A 22,055-nucleotide genomic window follows, 5' to 3' on the forward strand; every position below is an offset into this window, starting at 1 on the left:
ACTGGAGTGGTCCCCAAAAGACCCACCAGGATCCCTGGTCAGCTGGGTGGTGGCTGAGTCCTGGGACTTAGGCAGACAAGTACCGTGCGCTTCCAGGGACCTGAAAAAGGAGAGGAAGGGTAAAGGAAATATTTGGACTTGACAGTAGAGCTGTGGAAGGAGTACGAGGAGAATGCAGCCGCTAATGATGTTGGGGAACCTACTGCAGAGTGACTGGAGGGGGTGTCCTCTTGTGGTGAGGAACCCAATTCTTGTCACCCTTCCAATCCTTTTTTCCATAATCCCCTTTCTGGTATCTGGGGATATTTCCCACATGTGCAATGATATAGTTTCCTGTGGAAACTGCCAGTTCACCTGGATTCTTTTTTGTCTCTTTCTCAAAACCATCCTGTTTGAATCCAAACCATGACTGAAAGCCAAGTCAGGCCATTTATTCCTCATGTCGCCTTTCTGAAGCACTCTTCAGAAGTACCACGATTCTGTGTGGATGTGTGTACATGTTGAGATGAAAAACTCAAGTTACAAAAAGTTAAATGGTGCAGAACGTTTGTCACAGCCACATCCCCAGGTCCTCTCCCAGAAAGAGGAGCCGCAGCCTCTTCCTCTGAGTGGGAGGGTCCTCTGCTCACTACTCCACACTAAGACTTTTCCACTTAGTGAATCTTGGAGCACATCCATGTTGGAGCCTTAGAGCTATGTCCTTCATATTCCATCAGAGAGCTGTGCCAGAATTAATAGCTTCCTTTGGATTGATGGCGTTGAGGCTGTTTCTAATCTTTCACTGTTACAAACAATGCCACAGGATACAGACAGCATTGCATACACAATGCAAGTATATACAGTCTGTGCAATCATGGAACGGTAAGATACACTCCTAGTGGTAGCATTGCTGAATCAAAAGGAACTGTGGTCTTTCTACTGTTACCCGATGCCCAAATGCCTCTCTAGAAGGTGTGCCTGTTTACATTCTGGCCAACAATTACAAAAGTGCCTGCTTCCACACATCCTCCCCAATTTAGGGCAATACCAATTTTTGTTTTCATCTTCGCTTTATCTTTGCATTGTCTGCTAGGTGGATGGCATATTTCATATTTACAGATCTTCTGAAAGAAGTTCCTTTCTAGAAATATTTGACCATTTTGAAATACTGTTGGTAACTATTAAATACACGAACTCTGATTTAATAAAATAAGTGTATCTCCCTTGTGGCTCAGATGGTAAAGAATCTGTCTGCAGTGTGGGAGACCCAGGTTAGATCCCTGGGCTGGGAAAATCCCTTGGATAAGGAAAAGGCAACCCACTCCAGTATTCTTGCCTGGAGAATTCCATGGACAGAGGAGCCTGGCGGGCTACAATCCACGGGGTCGCAGAGAGTCAGACACGACTGAGTGACCAACACTACTACTAATATGGATTCACATGGGCCCCACTGGCTTGATCTGTCTTTCTACCTGTGACATAAATCCAGAAATAACTATCTCCGAATAATGGTTTGGCTTTCAGAGTGGGTTATCTGATAGCCTAGTTGCTGGAGCTGATCTTCATGACTGGCTGTTGTCCAAATGTTCACAGAACACTCACTCAACGCTGGGAATGTTGAAACAGAACAGGGCAAGGCAGCGGTTGAGGGCAGAGGTCACTTTGTAAGTCATTTGTTGATCCAAAGTTGTCACCCTCTGGGTTTAACATTTCTCTGTGGAAAGTTATGACGTGAAGAAACATTGTCTCTTTGTCCTTCTGAACCACAAAATGACAAGATGTATTGTCAAGGTGGAAGTCTTGTAAGTATTTGGCCTGATCATCCTTGGGTGGAGTCTGTATACCACTGGCATTTTGCCTCAAGAAAACCCAGTACAAGTACAAACTGCCTCTGCCTGATTTATAGACATATTGTACGAGACCTTCTCACCTGAGGTACACAAAGCACTCTTGAGAATGAGGAAGGCCCAACTTCCATGTGCGTGACACTCAATTCCTGAATTCTATTAATTATAGAGAAGGTTGAATCTGATGACTTCTTCAGTATCCTTGAAAGTGCCAAATTCTGTGACTTTTCTTCTGTTAATTTATTTCAGCATAGAGGTGTTTAGAATTAAATGACAAGGAAATTACTCTTGAAGGGCAACTAACTGCCCCTATGGAAACATGCAAGGAACTTCAAATCAGCCCCAAAATGCCACAGCACACGAGTCCAGTGAAATGAATGTAATAACATGAAACATGTTACTTGTTCATCTTATCCCCTGGAGTTAGTCACTGAATAGTCCTGTAACCATCCAGATGGTTTTACATTCTTATGCTGATACTAGAACTTGATGCTACCTTCTATACAGGCACTATATTGATTTTCCTGAGAATCTGACTTTTTGTTTCAGAAAAGCTTAATATTCAGAACCATCATATATATCTTTACAATTTGAAGGAATCCATATTGATCATCTGACCCATCTGATTAATGGAGAAACTGAGATCAGGCACAGTGAAGCAGCCGAACCAAGCTCCAAGACATGTAGATTTTTCTTAATAGATTTTCACCAACTTCTCTCTCCAGCAAAGAGCCTCCAATGGCATGTACTGTTGCTGTCTTTTCCTAAGGCTCAGATCTGCTTCTTAACCTTATTTTTCACCTGGAATGGAAAGTGAAATATAAAACCCAATTTTCCCTTTGACTTGGTCACGTGACCAGGAGAAGCCTCATTCGCTGTGCTAACAGTTCAAGTGGAGCATTTCTCTGTTTCCTGTCTGCCCATGTGCTGTGATTCCGTGATGCCTGGGGTCTTTGGGGTCACATAGCACTGTCTGCCTCATCATTATCTTTACAACATCCCCCATAGGAAGGAGAAACAGGCTGTGGGGCTAGATTGTTTATTTTAGGAGGAAACAGGCACAAAAAATAAATTCACAAGGTATTGGACTAAATCCCCAAGGGAGAGGAGTGGGGAGAGGAGCTGGGGGATAAACAACACCAAGCCCATCCCAGGACATGCTCGGCCCTTGGTTTAATTTAAACAGTGGTGAGTTTAGTGGCCAGACCAGGCACAGGGAGGTGGAGAACTCTCTAACTGTGGGACTGTTCTTGTAGCCAGTTATATTCTCCAAGAGGTGACCATTAACATCTGAAAACTGAGGGGGATACACATTGAACCTCCTCAAAAAGGTGACTGCTATATGCAGATGTAGGCGCTCCACTGATGGCTCAGTGGTAAAGAACCCGCCTGCCAATGCGGAAGACGCAGGAGACTCGGATTCAATCCCTGGGTTGGGAAGTTCCCCTGGAGCAGGAAATGGCTGTCCACTCCAGTATTCTTGCCTGGAGAATCCCATGGACAGAGGAGCCTGGCGGCTGCAGTCCATAGGGCTTCAGAGAGCTGGACATGATAGCACAGCACAAGCATGCTGATGTAGATGCTGCAGCGTCTGTCTTCTCGGAGAGTCTTGGATCCAGGGAGGGGTTTAATATCAGCTCCCCCAATACCCAGCAGGAGCCTGGAACTCCCCCACCCCTTCACCCCACCCCACCCAGCCCAACTGTGTGTCTGGTCAGCTGGGAGGAGGCGGAAACCCGCTAGAGAAAAGAAGCGAGGTGGGGAGGGCAGCAGCAGTGTCTCTACTCACTTCACACCAGTGTATTCCCCGCTGCTTCACCCCAGTGAAGCGGGGCTGCCTCTGCCCACAGCGAGTTGTGTATTTACAAAGGCATCACTTCACTCCCCAGGTTTCCTGAGATGGCGATAAGCTAGAAAGTGCTAGAAATCCAGACCTTAGTTTTGTAAACACCAGTACAGAAGGAAGGGAACGCCCTCCTAAATGATATTGCTAGCCCAGTCATATATGGACCAATGATTTTACCCATGTTTATTTTTTTCTTATTACAAAAATAATATATTTTCATCACAAAACTGTTAAAAACTACTTTTTAGAAGACCAAAAAGAAGGAAATAAAAATCACCCCACCAAAAAAAAAAAAAAATCGGCTCTAATCCCACCATCCTGGTGTATACATGGTGCAAGGGGTAAAGTTGCAGGCTGTGGGATCGGCATCCCTGGGTTTGATCTCTGGCACCCCTGGGAAATAGCTATATGACCCTGGGTAAGTTGTTTAACCTCTCTGACTCTCTATATCCTCACCTATAAACGTGAACGTGTTAGTTGCTCAGTCGTGTCCAAGTCTTTGCGACCCCATGGACTATAACCTGCCAGCCTCCTCTGTCCATGGGATTTTTCAGGTAAGAATACTGCAGTGGGTTGCCATTCCCTACTCCAGGGATCTTCCCAATCTGAGTCAAACCAAGGTCTCCTGCATTGTAGGCAGATTCTTTACCATGTGAGCCACCAGGGAAGACCCTGTAAAAGGTGGATAATAATAGCACATGCTTCAGGGGCTTGCTGTGAGGATCACAGGGGATGATATTCATGTGAAGCTCTCCTGACAGTGCAGGAATGTTGAGAGAGCTCAGTAAATATTTGTTGCAATTCTTTATTTATAGCAGTCACTCTGCATCCAACCCCAGTAACATTTTCAGAAACAGACTTTTCCAGTTGCGAAGTAAACTCGTCCTGGAACAATACAAGGACTCCCTGCACCTGTTTAATTGAAGTAGCTGTTATTGTTAACTGAAGTGACTATTTTTGAAAATATATATTTAATACTTGAGTGACCCCTTAAATAACTGATGTTTATTTTGAGATGATTTGTACACCCTATAATTAGTAACAGCCCTTTTTTAAGACACTCACAGCACTATTTAAGCAACTAAACCCTTGGACTTGCTAAAAATTGTTATGCTCTTAAAGCAATTCACTTCATTAAACCAAAGTTATTTTATTTTATTGTGGTAAGAACACTTACCATGCGATCTACCCTCCTAAATTTTTAGGTGTACAGTATTGTTAACTACAGACAAGGTTGTACAGCAATTCTTGAGAATGTGCTCATCTTTCCTTGTGGTTCAGCTGGTAAAGAATCTGCCTGCAATGCAGGAGACCGGGGTTCAATCCCTAGGTTGGGAAGATCCTCTGGAGAAGGGAAAGGCTACCCACTCCAGTATTCTGGCCTGGAGAATTCCATGGACTGTATATAGTCCATGGGGTTGCATAGAGTCGGACACGACTCAGCAACTTTCACTTTTGCTAGGTAATAACTGAAGCTTTATGCCCTTTGCTTAGCAGTTTCCCCAGCCACTGGCAGTCACCAGTCCACGCTATGATTCCAATTCTGACTGCTTTAGACACCTCATATAAGTGATATAATGCAGTATTTGTCCTTCTGTGACTGGCTTATTTCACTTGGTATAATGTTCTCAGGGTTCACCCTTGTCACGTATATATTCCAGTATATATATACACTGCATTTTCTTTATTCATTCATCTCCCAATGGGCTTTTAGGTTGTTTCCACATCTTAGCTACTGGGGATTATGCTGCAGTAAACATGAGAGTGCTCACAGCTCTTTAAGATCCCAGTTTTAAATTCTTTTGGATAGATACCCAGGAGTAGGATTGCAGGATCATACAGTAGTTTTGTTTTTAATTTTTGGGGGGAATAAACAGATCCCCTGGAGAAGGGCATGGCGACCTACTCCAGTATTCTTGTCTGGAGAACCCCATGGACAGAGGACCCCGATGGACCACAGTCCATGGAGTCCCAAAGAGTGAGACCCAACTGAAGCAACTTAGCACAAACTAGATTTAGATTTACTGAGCACCTGCTCTGTTCAGTGGTGGATCCTGGGTGTACAGTGGTGACCAGATGAGGGGTGAAGGTTCCCGTTGGCGTTTCTGTCACATAATCACCAAATAAATATATCATTATGGAGAGTAAGTGCTCCACAAGAAACATCACTGCTGCTGGAAGAATAGATCACAGGGGAACAGATTTAGGTCATGCTGGGTGTGCTGCAGTGGGCTTTTGGACTCCAGACGTGATGATGACATTCTCATCTAGAGCACGGGCTGTGGCAGAGAACAGACCCTCTCGGGAGGCAGGGACGTGCTGCTCTGCCCAGGTGGGGGAGGCCTCCTGGGGGCATGGGTGGTTGGAGATGGGAGAGAGGGAAGGCGCTCCAGGCATAAGGGAAGGTCTGGGCAGAGTCCTGGACTTGGCCGGCTGGTCAGGGGGCCTTGTCCACCCCAAGAATGGCCCTAACAGCAAGGGCAGAGAGAACCCTTGTCTTGCATTCTCTCGTTGACACACGTCTTGATTAAAACTCACGTAATAGGAAACTTGGCTTTGGGAAGTAACTGAAGCATTTTTTTCTGTTCTGCTATTAAAAATAGTCAAATTTGCTTCCTTGGGGTCCCCACCCTGTGTTTACCTGAGCCTGGGGCCACTGTCCTGACCTCAGATGCCATTTCCTGGTGAGGCTTTTCAGCAAGGACGGAGACCACGGTCTCCACAGGGCTGTGACGGAAGCCCCCTGATTGGGTGGAAAGGGCCCCTTCCTTCCTGCCGCCTCCTTGTTCCGAAAACATGGAACCAGGAATGCCAAGCTGGGATCTTCCACAGGACAAAGTCTCTTTCCCAGCTCTGAAAGCCATATAGCTGTGGGGTCCTTTTGCAAAAAGAGAAACTGTACTTTTAAACAATCGAACTGATTACACCTCTGTTTTGTTCCAGACTATTACAAGTTCCACTGGAACATCTTACAGAATTGAAATGTCTGTCATCTCCACATCTCCTCTAGGGGCCTGGTTTTAGTTCAGGTTCCACTGCCTGCTAGCTGTGTAACCTTGGGCAGGTGTCTTAAATCATTAAGCCTCGGTTTCTACATCTGTGGATGTGCTCAGTCATGTCCAACTCTTGCAACTCTATAGTCCCCATAGACTATAGCCCTCCAGGATCCTCTGTGCTTGGAATTTTCCAGGCAAGAATACTGGAGTGGGTTGCCATTTCATCCTCCAGGGAATCTTCCTGACCCAGGGATCAAACCTGTGTCTCTTGCATCTCCTTCATTGGCAGGCAATTCTTTACTAACTGCGCCACCTGGGAAGCTCCTCTATATAATTTAAAATATATTGAGTACCGTGGGGACAGTTCTATTATTATGTTGAATTTTATGCTCTCCACACACACTCACACATGTGCATGTATATACCCTACACCCACAGGCATGCTCACCTGGGGGTGTGCAGTCACATGCCCAGATCTTTGTGCCCTGGGCCTCATTGCATTCTGTGCAGCTGGAACCGATTCTCATAAACTCAGAGCATTCTCGTCCGTGGTCTGTCACGATGAAAGACTTTAAGCACCTTGGCTGTGAGGCAACACACTGTGAAATTCACAACTCTCAAAGTTTCAGTGGACAAGCCAAATTTTACATTAACCTTTGTAGTTAAGCCTGTTGGAACTTTTGCTAAATCCAACTCCGTACATGGCCAGATTCGTGACATATTTCCCTTGAACAGATTTCAACTTCCTGGTCCACTCAGCAGTGTGTGGAGATGTATATCTTCAAACAAGTTCAGCAACCTTGGATTTTTTTCCTTTTTACCCTTCTCCCTTTCTTTCTCCTTTCCAGCCTTCTGTCCATCCTTTCTTTTTCTTTCTTATTTATTTTTACTTTTTAAGTCAGTTTTATTGACTTACAGTACATTACAATGCACTCACTCTAATTGTACAGCTTTCTGAGTTTTGATGAATTTGCAGATTTAGTCATGTGCTCGTGTTTCTTGTGTAACCACCACCGTCTTCTAGAAACAGAAACTTTACATCACCCCGAGAAGTTCCTTCTTTGATTTTGGCACTTTGTGGTCAGTCCCAGTCAACCCCTCATCTGCTCTCTGTCACTGGATCTTAGCTTTGTCTGTTCTAGAATTTAGTGTAAATGGAATTGTACAGTTAAGTGTTCTTTAACGCCTGGCTCCTCCCACTTGGCATGTTTCTGAGATTCACCCATGTGGTTGCATGCGTCAGTAGCCCCATCCATTTATCTCTGAGTAGTATTCCACTGATAGACGCACTGCAGTTTAGCCATTCACCCACCAAAGGACATGTGGATTATTTCCAGTTTGAGGCTATTCTGGGTAAAGCTAGCAGCCTCAATTTTATGACAGCATGTCCCTCAGCAGCAATTCCAAGCCCATCCTAGGAACTTGATAATTATTAATTAATCCATTAAAAATTTTTTGTGTGTTTGAAATGTCTTATTAAATTCCAGGATGTTTAGTGTACTTTTGATTTCCAAAGAGACATTTTCGAGAAACTGTAAAGGCAGGGAAGTTTAGGGGAAACCGCTGGCAATTCAATGGTTAGGATTCTGCACTTTGACTGCACAGGGCCTAGGTTTGATTCCTGGTCAGGGAACTAAGATCCGGCAAGCCATGTGGCGTAGCCAAAAAATAAAAAGGGAATGTTGAACGTTTTCCCACAGAATACATTGAGTCCATCAGGAAGCATTCCTGAGGGCTGTGTTGGCAAGCACCCTTCTGGGCTGGAGAAGCAGGATAGGGAGGCCCCTGCCCTCAGACATTGCCAGCCCAGGTGGGAGGCACCTGTGAAGTAACGCCATGCAGTTCTTTGGGGGTTGGGGGTGGGAATGCCCCTCAGGAGCCCAGGAGGCCTGGAGGGCACAGTTCAGTCTTTAAGGCAGAGTCTGAGCTGTAGTGTTTCCACTCAGAAGTGGGCACCAGGTGGACAGTGCTGTCCAGATCAAAGGCAGAGCTCAGAACATAAGGACACCCTGTAGGCCAAACAAAACAGCAGCTGAGGGCACGTTCAGTCTGAGGGCCACTGGTATTCAACGTTGTTTTAAGGGGTAACGTCATCACAGACCTACTTAGTATAGCGTGGCTCACTCTAGGGGTGATAGGACCCTGCCCGCCCTCTGTGACAGAAACTGGGGGAGTTCATTGCTCTCCCCTGCTGAGCACAAAGGTTTGCCCTGAACTGTCCTCGCCAGCACGGGTGTGGACAGGACTTTGCTAAGCCAAGGAGGATCCTGCAGTCAGAATCTTTGCCTTGTTTTAGAAGTAACCCAGGGTCTTTAAGGGGTTTCTCATGTAGCTAGTGGTAAAAACCCACCTGCCAGTGGAGGAGACATAAGAGGACACAGGTTCGGTTCCTGGGTTGGGAAGAGCCCCTGAAGGAATGGATGGCAACCCACTCCAGTCCATAGGGTTGCAAAGAGTTGAACTTGACAGAAGTGAATTGGCACATGGGGTCTTTAGGACCAACTGGTAGACTCCCTCTGTTTCACAAGCAAGGAAGGAAAGGCCACTGGCTCTATTCATAAAATACAAGCTGTCTCTGCCCAGTCAGTATATTCTTTTTTTTTTTTTTTGAACAGAGGAAAATTTATGCATCGAACCTGGACTGGTCACTTATGATAATATACATGCTACAATTCCATTCTCTCCAATCATTCCACCTTCACCCTCTCCCACAGAGTCCCAAAGACTGTTCTAAATGCCTATGTCTCTTTTGCAGTCTCTTATACAGGGTTCAGGTTACCATTTTTCTAAATTCCATATATATGCGTTAATATACGGTATTGATGTTCTTCTTTCTGGCTTACTTCACTCTGTATAATTGGCTCCAATTTCATCCACCTCATTAAAACTGATTCAAATGCATTCTTTTTGATGGCTGAGAAATACTCCATTGTGTATATGTACCAAAGCTTTCTTATCCATTCATCTGCAGATGGACATCTAGGTTGCTTCCATGTCCTGGCTATTATAAACAGTGCTGCAATGAACATTGGAGTACATGTGTCTCTTTCAATTCTGGTTTCCTCGGTGTGTATGCCCAGGAGTGCGATCGCTGGATCATATGGCAGTTCTATTTCCAGTTTTCTGAGGAATCTCCACACTGTTCTCCATAGTGGCTGTACTAGTTTGCATTCCCACCAACAGTGTAAGAGGGTTCCCTTCTCTCCACACCCTCTCCAGCACTTATTGCATGTAGACTTTTGGATAGCAGCCATTCTGACTGGTGTGAAATGGTATCTCATTGTGGTTTTGATTTGCATTTCTCTGATGATGAGGGATGTTGAGCATTTTTTCATGTGTTTATTAGCCATCTTTATGTCTTCTTTGGAGAAATGTCTGTTTAGTTCTTTGGCCCATTTTTTGATTGGGTCACTTAGTTTTCTGGAATTAAGCTGCAGGAGCTGCTTGTATAATTTGGAGATTAATCCTTTATCAGTTGCTTCATTTGCTATTATTGTCTCCCATTCTGAAGGTTGTCTTCTCACCTTGCTTAGAGTTTCCTTTGCTGTGCAGAAGCTTTTGATTTTAATTAGGTCCCATTTGTTTATTTTTGCTTTTATTTCCAATATTCTGGGAGGTGGGTCTTGGAGGATCCTGCTGTGATTTATGTCGGAGAGTGTTTTGCCTACGTTCTCCTCTAGGAGTTTTATAGTTTCTGGTCTTACATTTAGATCTTTAATCCATTTTGAGTTTATTTTGGTGTATGGTGTTAGGAAGTGTTCTAGTTTCATTCTTTTACAAGTGGCTGACCAGTTTTCCCAGCACCACTTGTTAAAGAGACTGTCTTTTCTCCATTTTATATTCTTGCCTCCTTCCAGTCAGTATATTCTATCAGCTATCTTCTGAGCACTGATTCTCTCATGTGGCTCGAGCACCACTGCATTGTCACCTTTACCCAGTTTAGTTAGGGAGATTTGTTTTCTCCATGGCTACAGGCTGTACTTCACCCCAGCCAGGCATCTTTCAGCAAACCTTTATTTTGCCCCCACCAGGCACTGGGAATTAGATGCAAAGATTTTTTAAATAACCAGGTCATAACATTTTAGAGAACTTTCCAGCTGCCAAGATGATTCTAAATGTTTCACCTACATACTCCACAGCCCCGTGAAGTATATAGATACCATTATTAGCCCCATTTTACAGATGAGAAAATGAGACAGAGAGAGAAAGCAGCATGCCCCGGGTCACAAAATTAGTAAATGACAGAGGTAGGATTAGACTCCCAGGCAGCCTGAGTCCAAAGCCCACACTTTTAATCACTGACTTGTGCCACTGTGAGGAAGATGTGGTCCCTACGGTTAAAGAATTTATTGTCTAATGAGAGAACCCTGTACATTCATCAGGTTATAATCCACTGTGTAAAGTCGTTTGATAGGAGAGCAAGCAAAGGGCTGTGGGAGCCCAGAAGACGGAGGAAGGGATCAACAGTTATTGTTTAGTGGGCACAGCTGCAGTTTGGGAAGGTGAAAAGAGTTCTGGAGATGAATGGTTGTGATGGTTCACAATAATATGAATGCACTTAAGGCCACTGAACTGTACACTTAAAAATGGCAAAATAATGATAACAACAGCTGCATGTGAGGGAAAAATTGAGCAGACCAACTTCTCCCAGCTTTGACGATTCTTTGCTTTCTTCTGAGACACTTAGTGATTTTTTTTTCACCTTTGATTGTGTTGCCCAACATGGGACAGGCCATTCTTTTACACCTCTTAATGACAAGCAAAGCATTTCTACCTACCCATACTGCTTAATCCTTACTAAGCTTTCATCATGACTTTAAAACAAAAAAATACAGACGTGCAGCTTTTCCTCCAGAGGTGAGTACTGGCTTCACTTTAGCACACTTAGATCTGGCACTCTGTTCCCAGTAACTTTTTATTTCACTGAAGCATTGGAACGAAATGTTTTTTAAAATAACTTTTAGGAACCCAAATTAAAGTTGAAACACACATGTTACTGTAGAGGCCAACCAGTCAACCCAGGTGGCCCATGGAGGAAGAGAGATGTGTCTGCATGGCTGAATTTACACGGTGCTCGCATACAGAGGAGGGGACAGCTATTGGTGTGGCAAGTTTCTTTTGGCACTGGTTGTAAAAGCATCCATAGTTTGGAAATATTCAAATGTGGGGATAGATTATTTACCAATCATGGTCCTTCGTAGCAAACCAAAGAAGCTGACTAACTTGAACAGGAAAAGCGTTTTTCAGAAAATCAGGCTGTTCACAGAATGGATGGGAAGACTGGAGAGCTGGGCTCAAAAACTAGGTTAGGAAGCCACTATCACTGTCTAAATTCAGCCATCTCTGCCATAAATAAATTCTCATTTTCCCTATGCCTTTGCATCATTCCCTTAAGATTCAACACCATCCTCTGGTAGGAGAGGATTGCATGCATGCTAAGTTTCCTCACTCGTGTCCAACTCTTTGCGACCCCATGGACTGTAGCCCACCAGGCTCCTCTGTCCATGGGGATTCTCCAGGCAAGAATACTGGAGTGGGTTGCTGTGCCCTCCTCCAGGGGATCTTCTCAACCCAGGGATTGAACCCGCGTCTCTCTCATCTTCTGCATTGGCAGGTGGGTTCTTTATCACTAGCACCACCTGGGAAACCCAGGAGATAATTGTCTGATTCTAAATCACCTATCTGTACCCCAACCTGCTAATGAGTGGTGCAAGAGACTGTCCACCACACCTTCAGCGTCTGTGGTCCCCAAGGAACCCATGCTAACCCCCATCCAACAGGAAGAGCATTCAGCAAAGTACAACTGGTGTCCTCCCCAGTATGCATGCTGGACACAGCCTTTTCTTCAATCTGTTTATGAACCTTCAGTTACCAAATGAGAGAGGCATTGGGTCAGAGAGACAAGTCCATCCTCCCTATTGGAAAAGTAAATCCACACACGGGGCCTTCAGTGGGTGGCTTCAAAATGTCGTCCCGGCCCCCAGGGAACAGCGCCGTCTTTCATCAGCTGAGCATCTCCTACCCAGGATCTGTGCTTTCTGGTACACAGGTCAGTCTCAAATGACAGAACCCACATTACCTTAGGAGGAGGTTTGCTCTGGCCTCATAGGGACAGAACCAAGTGAAATCTTAACTCAGAATCTTCATATCCTACTCTATGACCTGTTCCATAGGTCTTTGATTTTCCTCCGATCTAAACTGGCTGCTGACAGCAATGAAAAACTCTAGCCCACATTCTGGAAACTGCCTTTGGTCTCCTTTCCCCCAGGGAATCAGGGAGTCCCTCAGTGAGACAGAAAAGAGAAGTGAAAGGCCTGAGCTGGCAGCACACACACATGCGCAGTCACATAAAGCCCTGCATCCAGGGTCTGTGGTTTCCTCTGGGGCGGGGGTTGAGGACAGGGCCTGGGGATGAATGTTTTCTTTATTTAAATTTATCTTTTTATTTTTTAAGTTTTGGCTGTGCTGGGTCTTCATTGTGGCACATGGGCTTTCTCTAGCTGTGGTGCATGGGCCCCGTAGTTGCAGCTCGTGAGGTTCTCTAGTTGTGGCCCCTGAGCTTAATTGCCCTGTGGCATGTAGGATCTTAGTTCCCCGACCAGGGATCAAACCCCCTTCCCTTGCATTAGAAGGCGAATTCCCAACCACTGGACTACCAGGGAAGTCCCTATTTAAATGTATCTGAATCCAGTTTGCTTGCCCAGTTACTCTTCATACAGCTGTTCTTCAATTCATGGCAACTTTAGTCCATGAACCCCCTTTATTTCTGTCTAATAAATAGCTCATTCTCCGTTAGGCACTCATCTACTTTAGATTCCTCACTTCCTCCATCCCCAGAATCAACCAGCATTCGCAAACCCATGTAACATGTTTGTATTTGAGCTGTAGTACATATCCATAGGTTATTGAGTGGTGCTTTGTTTTTTAACATTGTAAGTGAATGTTATCATGCTATACGTGTCCTTTTGAAACTGATTTTTTGTGTGTGTAAGATTTGCCTGTGTTGACAAGTGAAAATCTAGTTCACCCTCACTGCTGTGTGGTATTTTGTTATTTAAATAAACTACACTTCAATTTTTTTTAAGTATTTGAAGCAAAGAAGGTCAAGTGAAAATTTCTTAAAGGTTGGAAGTTTTCCAGATCTAAAAAAAGAAGCAAGAGTGTGAAAAGTAGGGTCAGGAAATACACCTTTTGGGTTCTGACAGCTCTGCTTTGAGGCTTGATTCTAGAGCTAATCAGACTTGAGAAGAAAGATAAGCCCGGGAGACTGGCCCCTTCTGTTTGCTTCTCATGGGACTTGCCTCCCTGAGAAATGCCCAAAAGCCTTGACCACAAGCCAAGAGGAGTGCTGATTTGGGTGCGTGATTTGGAGTGTGTTGGTACACAGCCAAAGTAAAATAAACAGAATTGTCATGGGTCTGGTCATTTTTAGAAAGAAATTGGCAAGAGACCATTTCATGCAATGGCTGTGAAACACAATTTTAAAAATATTTACAACATACTTGAGATATAAATAGTCTGAATGATAAATATAGGTCACGGTTTTGGCCAGGTCAACCTTTGATCTCCTTAACACTCTTAAAAATTTAGATAGATGGAAATTTCCCTTTTGTGGTACTTCCTGTACACTCCATGAGACTTCAAGTGGCCACTAGGTTTCTTCCTTCTCCAGCTCTGGTACTTTCAGAAAAGTGAGAATTTGGTAGAAATTGAGAACTTTTGACCCATGGCCTGTATTTTTTCAGGGTCATTACTCAATTTTGCCATTAAACCAAAAGACTGTACTAGGTGAAACAGGAGACTCCTGGGGTCTAAAAGAAATTACAGATATGGAAGCAAGCATTGCCAAATCAGAGTGACCACAGTATCCCCTGTTACTGCCCATGCAAGGACTCCCAGTATCCCCAGTGTTAACTCGATGCATCCAGCCCAGGGGGCCCCATTTGAAACAATATTCACGTCATGAGTTCTCCCCTTCCTCCAGCTTGAAGACGGGGCACTCTTCCTTGACAGCTACTGGAGACCCAGGTGGCTCTGAGCCCCCTGCCAGCACATCCCCTGCAGCAGTCGGCCGCACTGACCTGCCCCTCCCCTCCCCACAGGGTATGACTTCTGCCAGGTCCTTCAGTGGTTCGCTGAACGGGTGGACAGGATTATCCTGCTCTTCGATGCACACAAACTGGACATCTCGGATGAGTTCTCAGAGGCCATCAAGGCCTTCCGGGGCCAGGACGACAAGATCCGCGTGGTGCTGAACAAAGCCGACCAGGTGGACACGCAGCAGCTGATGCGCGTCTACGGGGCCCTCATGTGGTCCCTGGGCAAGGTCATCAACACGCCTGAGGTGCTACGCGTCTACATCGGCTCCTTCTGGACGCAGCCCCTGCAGAACACTGACAACCGACGACTCTTCGAGGCCGAGGCCCAGGACCTGTTCAGAGACATCCAGAGCCTTCCTCAGAAGGCGGCAGTGCGCAAACTCAACGACCTCATCAAGCGAGCGCGGCTAGCCAAGGTAAGCTGGAGACCCCCAGCAGCAGCCTGGGCAGGGACTCTTCCCACACGCACCCCTGTAAGGGAAAATAGGCGGAGGTTCTACTCCAGGAGCCTCAGGGAACAGGACATGGAAGGGTTATGAAGCAAACCTGACAATCCGTATCTTCTTTAGATTCTGGCTCCTACCTCTGTGATCTCGGGCAAATGACTCCTTTCCAAGCCTGACTCAACCTATAAAATGGAACTAGTAAGAGCACATCCCAGGGTGCTTGGGAGGGTTGTGTGACCTGGCTTGCAGAGTGCTTGACGTAGCACCCGGCACTTGGGGAAATGAGTGCACTCACCACCTGCTGCTGCTATGTTAGGATGGTAGGAAGTTAACACACCAAACCAGAGAGAGGTGGCAATGGTGGGACCAGTGGGGTGCCGAGGGACCAGCACTCATCACCCTATGCCTAAGGCATAGAGCCCTGTGTCACACGAGGGCACAGAGAGGCCACAGGAGGTTGGCTCAGCCCAGCCCACCAACTATGCCATTTCGGGTGGGGGCACACCATATCCCTATTCTGGGCTGTTCCCACTCTCCAACCTCATGGCTGAGCCTTTTCTCGGCCCCAGGAGCCTGTGCCTCCAGGTGGTGGGCAGTAATCTGACCACCCTCAAGTGTTAACAGCATAGTCTATTTTTCTGTGCCTCTGAAGAGAGGGAAGCATGTGACTCCTCTAAGAAAAAGTACAGGGGAAAAAAATGGCTCTTTAAAAACTATATGTACATTTCATAAAATGATATTCCTCTAACACCACAAGTGCCTCCGGAGTTTATCTAGTCCCAGTGATCATCAGAAGCACCCAGGAGCTTTAAGCAATGTAAGTTCCCAAGCCCTGCCCCAGAGCCTCTGGTTGAGGGTAGAGTGTATGTGTGTATGTGTGTCTGTCTGTCTGTCTGTGTGTACAGCTCCCCGAGTGATTCTGATGATCAGTCAGGTTTGGGAACCAGAGGTCTTTAGTGACAAAGGACTAAATTCAGCCCTCCTGGCTTCCAGTCTAGCCCTCTGCTTTGGCCTTGTCTCTTCTGCTAGAAGCAGTCCCAGGCCTGCCTCTCCAGATCCCTGGTCAGGAGGCCTCATTTTTCCTTCAGCTTCTGATGGCAGAGAACCTGCGTCTCCCCACTTCCTCCTGCTGCACCGCGAGTGGCTTCTGCTCTGGCCTGGGGGCCCACAGGCCAGCCTTCTAGAGTCGACCAATACTTTGCCTACTTCAGTCAGCAGCACCCTAGGCCAGGGCTGGGCAGTCTAGTCAGGTGAAGGAGGGGGCGCCAAACTCCCCTCTTCAGAGTGGTGATCTGTGAGCACCCAGGTGTAGACACTGTGCTCTGAAAAGGGACCTGGCTGGGGTGGGGAGCAGGGAGGGCTCCACTGAGGGTGACTGACGTGCAGGTGACCAGCCGTCCAGCCCCTCTTCACTGCTTGCATGCCAGTGTGCTCCAGGGCAGCATCCCTCTTGGCTGTGGCCAGACACCCCCCTGGCGGTGGCCCCGCCCATCATCCCTGGATCTGCTCTTTCCTCTTGCTCCCCCCAAGGCTTTTTCACATGCTCCACCCGTGTGGTTCCGCTGATCTGCAGTCACCTGTGCTCCTGGGTCACAGCTCTTCATCTTTTCTTCTCGTACAAGCTGCTTCCTTCCGGGAACAGCCACTTTTGTTCCAGTTCTGCAAGGCTTGTAAATCCACTAATTTGCAGCTCTCCTGAGATGATTTCTCTCCCTGGCTCAGCGGCAGGAAGTCTGTTTTTGACCAGTTAGTGACCCCCTGGCATGTGGTCTTTCTCTTCTCTGGCTGATATAACTGAATTTCACCTTCAAGGTATGTAATACCCAAAATGATTGTATAACCAAGGCTGGTAAATGATGTCATAGCCTTTGCAGATTTCAAGATCTTTTAAACTATTTTTAAATGCCCATAGACTTTTTTTTTTTAATTTACCAGGCATTGCTCAGGGCCTGGTAACTCAAGATGCAGCTATGTTTGATCATGCTGCTGCTGCTGCTAAGTCACTTCAGTTGTGTCCGACTCCTGTGTGACCCCATAGACAGCAGCCCACCAGGCTCCCCCGTCCCTGGGATTCTCCAGGCAAGAACACTGGAGTGGGTTGCCATTTCCTTCTCCAATGTGTGAAAGTGAAAAGTGAAAATGAAGTCGCTCAGTCGTGTCCCACCCTTAGCGACCCCACAGACTGCAGCCTACCAGGCTCCTCCATCCATGGGATTTTCTAGGCAAGAGTACTGGAGTGGCTTGCCACTGCCTTCTCCGATGTTTGATCATATAAATAAATAAAAGGCAAAAAGCTCACTGGGGGGTGCCAAGCGCATGGGATTTCGCTGCCATCCTGGCACCTTGGGCCCTGTGAAGGGGCTGACGTGGCCTGGGTTTAGAGGCACAGAATGCTGCTGTGTGTACTGACACGGGAATAATGAAAGCCCTTGTGTAGAGGCGGAGGGTGGGGGCAGGGGGCAGTCAAATTGCTGAGCTTACTTCTAGGAAAAAAGCTTGTCTTTTTTTTTTTTTCTTCCTAAGAATAGTATCTGACTTGTTCCTTTTCATAAAGGAAAATGTTTGAAGTACGGATGTTTCCAGCCCAAGCTGTGCCAGTGTGTTCCTGGGGCGGCACCAGGCTGGCAGGGGGGCAGGAAACAGTCTCAGGCAGAGAAGAAGCTGAACTCAGCACAATAGCCTTGACCACTAACCGGTGACATCCACTTCATACACCGTCTGCAGTTTTATGTTCCATTTGTGAACTTGTTGCCAAAATGGACAAGGGGTCACCTGAGCTTTACTCTCTGAAGTGTTCCTGTTTCATAAAAATGCTCTTGGGTTTTGATATATTCATCTTTCTTTCTCCTGATCCAGTTTTCCTTTGACAGGCCAACCTTGATTGAGGGTCTATAATGTTCTAGAAGCCCCACGATTTGCATTGCATGTGTTATTTTATCTGATCCTGCCCATAGTATACAAAGTTGGACATTCATTTCTCATACAAGGGAAATGAAGCTCTGAAAAGTGACCTTACTTACCCAAGACTCCCCAGCCTGAAGTTATAGATTCAAACTCCAGTGGATCTGACTCCCTAGTCCGGAAGGCATTCACCTGAAATGCAGCGTGGACAGCATCTGTTGATCTTTACTATGCCCTTGCTTTCTGCATTAATCTGTCATTCTGATTATTCTATAATATTCTCCATCCACATAAACCCTACAAAGTTTAGAAGTTTGTCAAGCTGTGATTTTGAAAGCATGCAAAGGATGAGCTTCCAGATATCACCTGGCAGGTGTCAGACCTGCGTTGGTATGTTGTCGTTTAGTCGCTAAGTTGTGTCCGGCTCTTTCATGATCCCATGGACTGTAGCCTGCCAGTCTCCTCTGTCCATGTGGTTTCCTAGGCAAGAATACTGGAGTGGGTTGCCATTTCCTTCTCCAGGGGATCTTCCCAGGGGTTGAACCTGAGTCTCTTGTATTGCAGGCAGATTCTTTACCACTGAGCCACCAGGGAAGCTCTGAGTTGGTGGGTGGAGTGTGTCTATTTATAGACCACCATAATTAGGTAGAATTTGTGGCCCATCCAGAAATAAAAGCCAGAAATGGCATTGTTAATGTCCTGATAAGTTCTGCAGTAATCGAAGTATCATAAATATGACATTTCCCATAATATGAAAAATGGCACTCTTACTAAAGATCTCTTGAAACTTAATGATTTCCCTACTTTTTCTATTTACATTTTCCCCCCAGTCCTTTATTTCAAGGAACAGGAAATCTTTAGAGTGGGTTTTTTGGTTAGCTTCAAAGAGTATATATCTCATGATACCAGTAGACATCTTTCTTTGAAGACTGTTCATAATCTCAGATGCCAGTCAAGTTTCATTTCATGATTTTTTAGAGTAATCTGTTTGGGGAAAGCCCCCATCAAAGGTTTAGAAAATAAGAATTTACTTTTATTCAGTATCATTAAAATAGCCAAGTTAAATAAAGTTCAGGGACTTTCCTGGTGATCCAGTAGTTAAGACTGCCTTCCAATGGAGGGGGTGCAGGTTCGATCCCTGGCTAGGGAGGTAAGATCCCACATGCCTGGCAACCAAAAACCAAAGCATAAAAGAGAAACGATATCATAACAAATTCAATAAAGACCTGAAAAACTTGGTCAACATTAAAAAAAATTTTTTTAATGAAATAAGGTTCAAACTCCAAATCATAGTAGTTTGTGGGATAAATGTACAAAGGTGAAAAGCAAGACAAGTTTACTCTAGGATCCACCTTTTATAAATACGCTGCTCATGAATAGGAAAGGTTCCCACCCACTTGGAGACCTTTATTCAGTAAAAAAATGAGTCAACATTTGAGGAAGGAACAAACTAAAAATGAGAAAGGAAAGGAGAGGTCAGTGATTTGGGGCATTTAGTATAGTTCTGTGGAGTTTAGTTTCATCTTCAAAGTGTGTTCTCTTCATCATGTGAGGCTTGGAGGACCAAGCTTTCCAGTCTGTCTGTACCACCCATTCCTTCAGGGGGAGAAATTAGACATTTTGAAATTTGCCACATGGACCCAAGCTCAGATGACTGGGTGGGCCCCTCGCATCCCCTTTAAGTCTCTTCAGAATCACATCCGCTATTCGTTCCAGCTTTGATTTCAACAGAATAAGGAACCCAAGTGGGAGCCAATGAGCTGCATCTTGAAGCCTCACACTTACTACCTCATGGGTTCATCTTCTGGGTCTTCAGTTTATGAATTGAAGTTTTTATGTCATAATAAATCCACTTTTAAAATGCGCTGATCCCCAGAGGTTAAATGTTCTATGCAGGTTTCCAGCTGGGCCTGCAAAGGTGCAGATCTCTATCAGGTCATATTAAACCTGGGCAACCCTGAGGTTTTCCAGTGCAGAACCATGTTTCCCAGCTGGACTGACTCCACATCGCTCGCCAGTATCCAGATTCCATAGGCCTTTCCATTCCTACTGTACATGCTTATTGCAAGCTTCCCACACTCACTGCTGCCATTGCCCTCCAAGCCTACGGTAGATATAGCCAGCATCACTCTGTGTACATGCTTCTCAGCACTGGATACACAAACACTTGTCACTGGACATAGTTCATGAGATTGTGACAGAGTATAGATGTGAACTATAAATCCATGTTCATTTAATCCATCTTTTTCTGCTCATTATTAGCCCAGAAAAAAACTGACATTTTGAGCCATTTGGCTTACCTTTGGTCATCACCATTTGATGAGTAGGGACTTTTCCAGTTTTATACAAGGGAAAGAGTGAATTGGACAAGATAAAAACGTTCAGAAGTTCAACAGGGCTCAGTGCCATTTGCTTGTGAATGAAGAACTTGGAACCCAGATTAATCATGTTCCTATGTAAATATGGAGAGTTTATTTATTGTTCAGTAAGGACTAATTAGAATGAGATGGCTGGATGGCATCACCGACTCTGTGGACATGAGTTTGAGTGAACTCCGGGAGTTGGTGGTGGACAGGGAGGCCTGGCGTGCTTTGATTCATGGGGTCGCGCAGAGTCAGACACGACTGAGCGACTGAACTGAACTGAAGGACTAATTAGCCACAAGCTGCCTCTGGTGTTACTACCCCTCCAGCTACAAGTGTCTGGTCATTGGGCAGTTAACATTTTTACTCCTCTTTCTAGTGGACAAAGTGCTTTCAAATAAATGCTCTCTCTTGATTCTTATAACCGTAAACCTGTGAGGTAAGGGTTGTCAGCTCTAGTTTGTGGGTGAGCGAGCTGAGACCAGGGAGGGGACAGCTCACCCAGAGTTGTCCAATGAGCGAGTGGGCGGCGGTGGCAGGGCCTGACCCAGCCTTCCCAAACAAGGTCCCGTCCTGCCCACATCCGCTTTATCCTGTTCCTCTTCCTCTTGATTAATTTTATCTTATTATAAACAGCAAAGAGTCAAACTGTCTCTACCTCCTTCTGAGGACCCTCTCCAGGTCGGGCCCTCAGTCCTGCGTTATTTGGGGACACCTAAATCAAATCCCTTATGATTATTCAGTGGAAGTGAGAAATAGATTTAAGGGACTAGATCTGATAGATAGAGTGCCCGATGAACTCTGGACGGAGGTTCGTGACATTGTACAGGAGACAGGGACCAAGACCATCCCCATGGAAAAGAAATGCAAAAAAGCAAAATGGCTGTCTGAGGAGGCCTTACAAATAGCTGTGGAAAGAAGAGAAGTGAAAAAAGCAAAGGAGAAAAGGAAAGATATAAGCATCTGAATGCAGAGTTCCAAAGAATAGCAAGGAGAAATAAGAAAGCCTTCCTCAGCGATCAATGCAAAGAAATAGAGGAAAACAACGGAATAGGAAAAACAAGAGATCTCTTCAAGAAAATTAGAGATTCCAAGGGAACATTTCATGGAAATATAGGCTCGATAAAGGACAGGAATGGTATGGACCTAACAGAAGCAGAAGATATTAAGAAGAGGTGGCAAGAATACACAGAAGAACTGTACAAAAAAGATCTTCATGACCAAGATAGTCACGATAACATTATCAGTGACCTAGAGCCAGACATCTTGGAATGTGAAGTCAAGTGGGCCTTAGGAAGCATCACTACGAACAAAGCTAGTGGAGGTGATGGAATTCCAGTTGAGCTATTTCAAATCCTGATAGATTATGCTGTGAAAGTGCTACACTCAATATGCCAGCAAATTTAGAAAACTCAGCAGTGGCCACAGGACTGGAGAAGGTCAGTTTTCATTCCAATTCCAAAGAAAGGCAATGCCAAAGAATGCTCAAACTACCGCACAATTGCACTCATCTCACACGCTAGTAAAGTCATGCTCAAAATTCTCCAAGCCAGACTTCAGCAATATGTGAACCGTGAA

The 22,055-nt window shown here is 45.4% G+C and overlaps 1 protein-coding gene across 1 annotated transcript in view; it reads left to right on the forward strand.

The window, feature by feature from the left end:
• Nucleotides 1-22,055, forward strand: part of EHD4 (EH domain containing 4) — a 95,999-nt gene that overhangs the window by 57,540 nt on the left and 16,404 nt on the right. The window contains exon 4 of the mRNA XM_055435747.2: nt 14,771-15,183. Within this exon, the coding sequence (XP_055291722.1) occupies nt 14,771-15,183 (413 nt within the window). The remainder of the gene's footprint in view (nt 1-14,770; nt 15,184-22,055) is intronic.

This window comes from Moschus berezovskii, chromosome 9, assembly GCF_049115385.1.
Source record: "Moschus berezovskii isolate FMDL1 chromosome 9, NW_MosBer_1.0, whole genome shotgun sequence".
Taxonomy (NCBI): Eukaryota; Metazoa; Chordata; class Mammalia; order Artiodactyla; family Moschidae; genus Moschus; species Moschus berezovskii.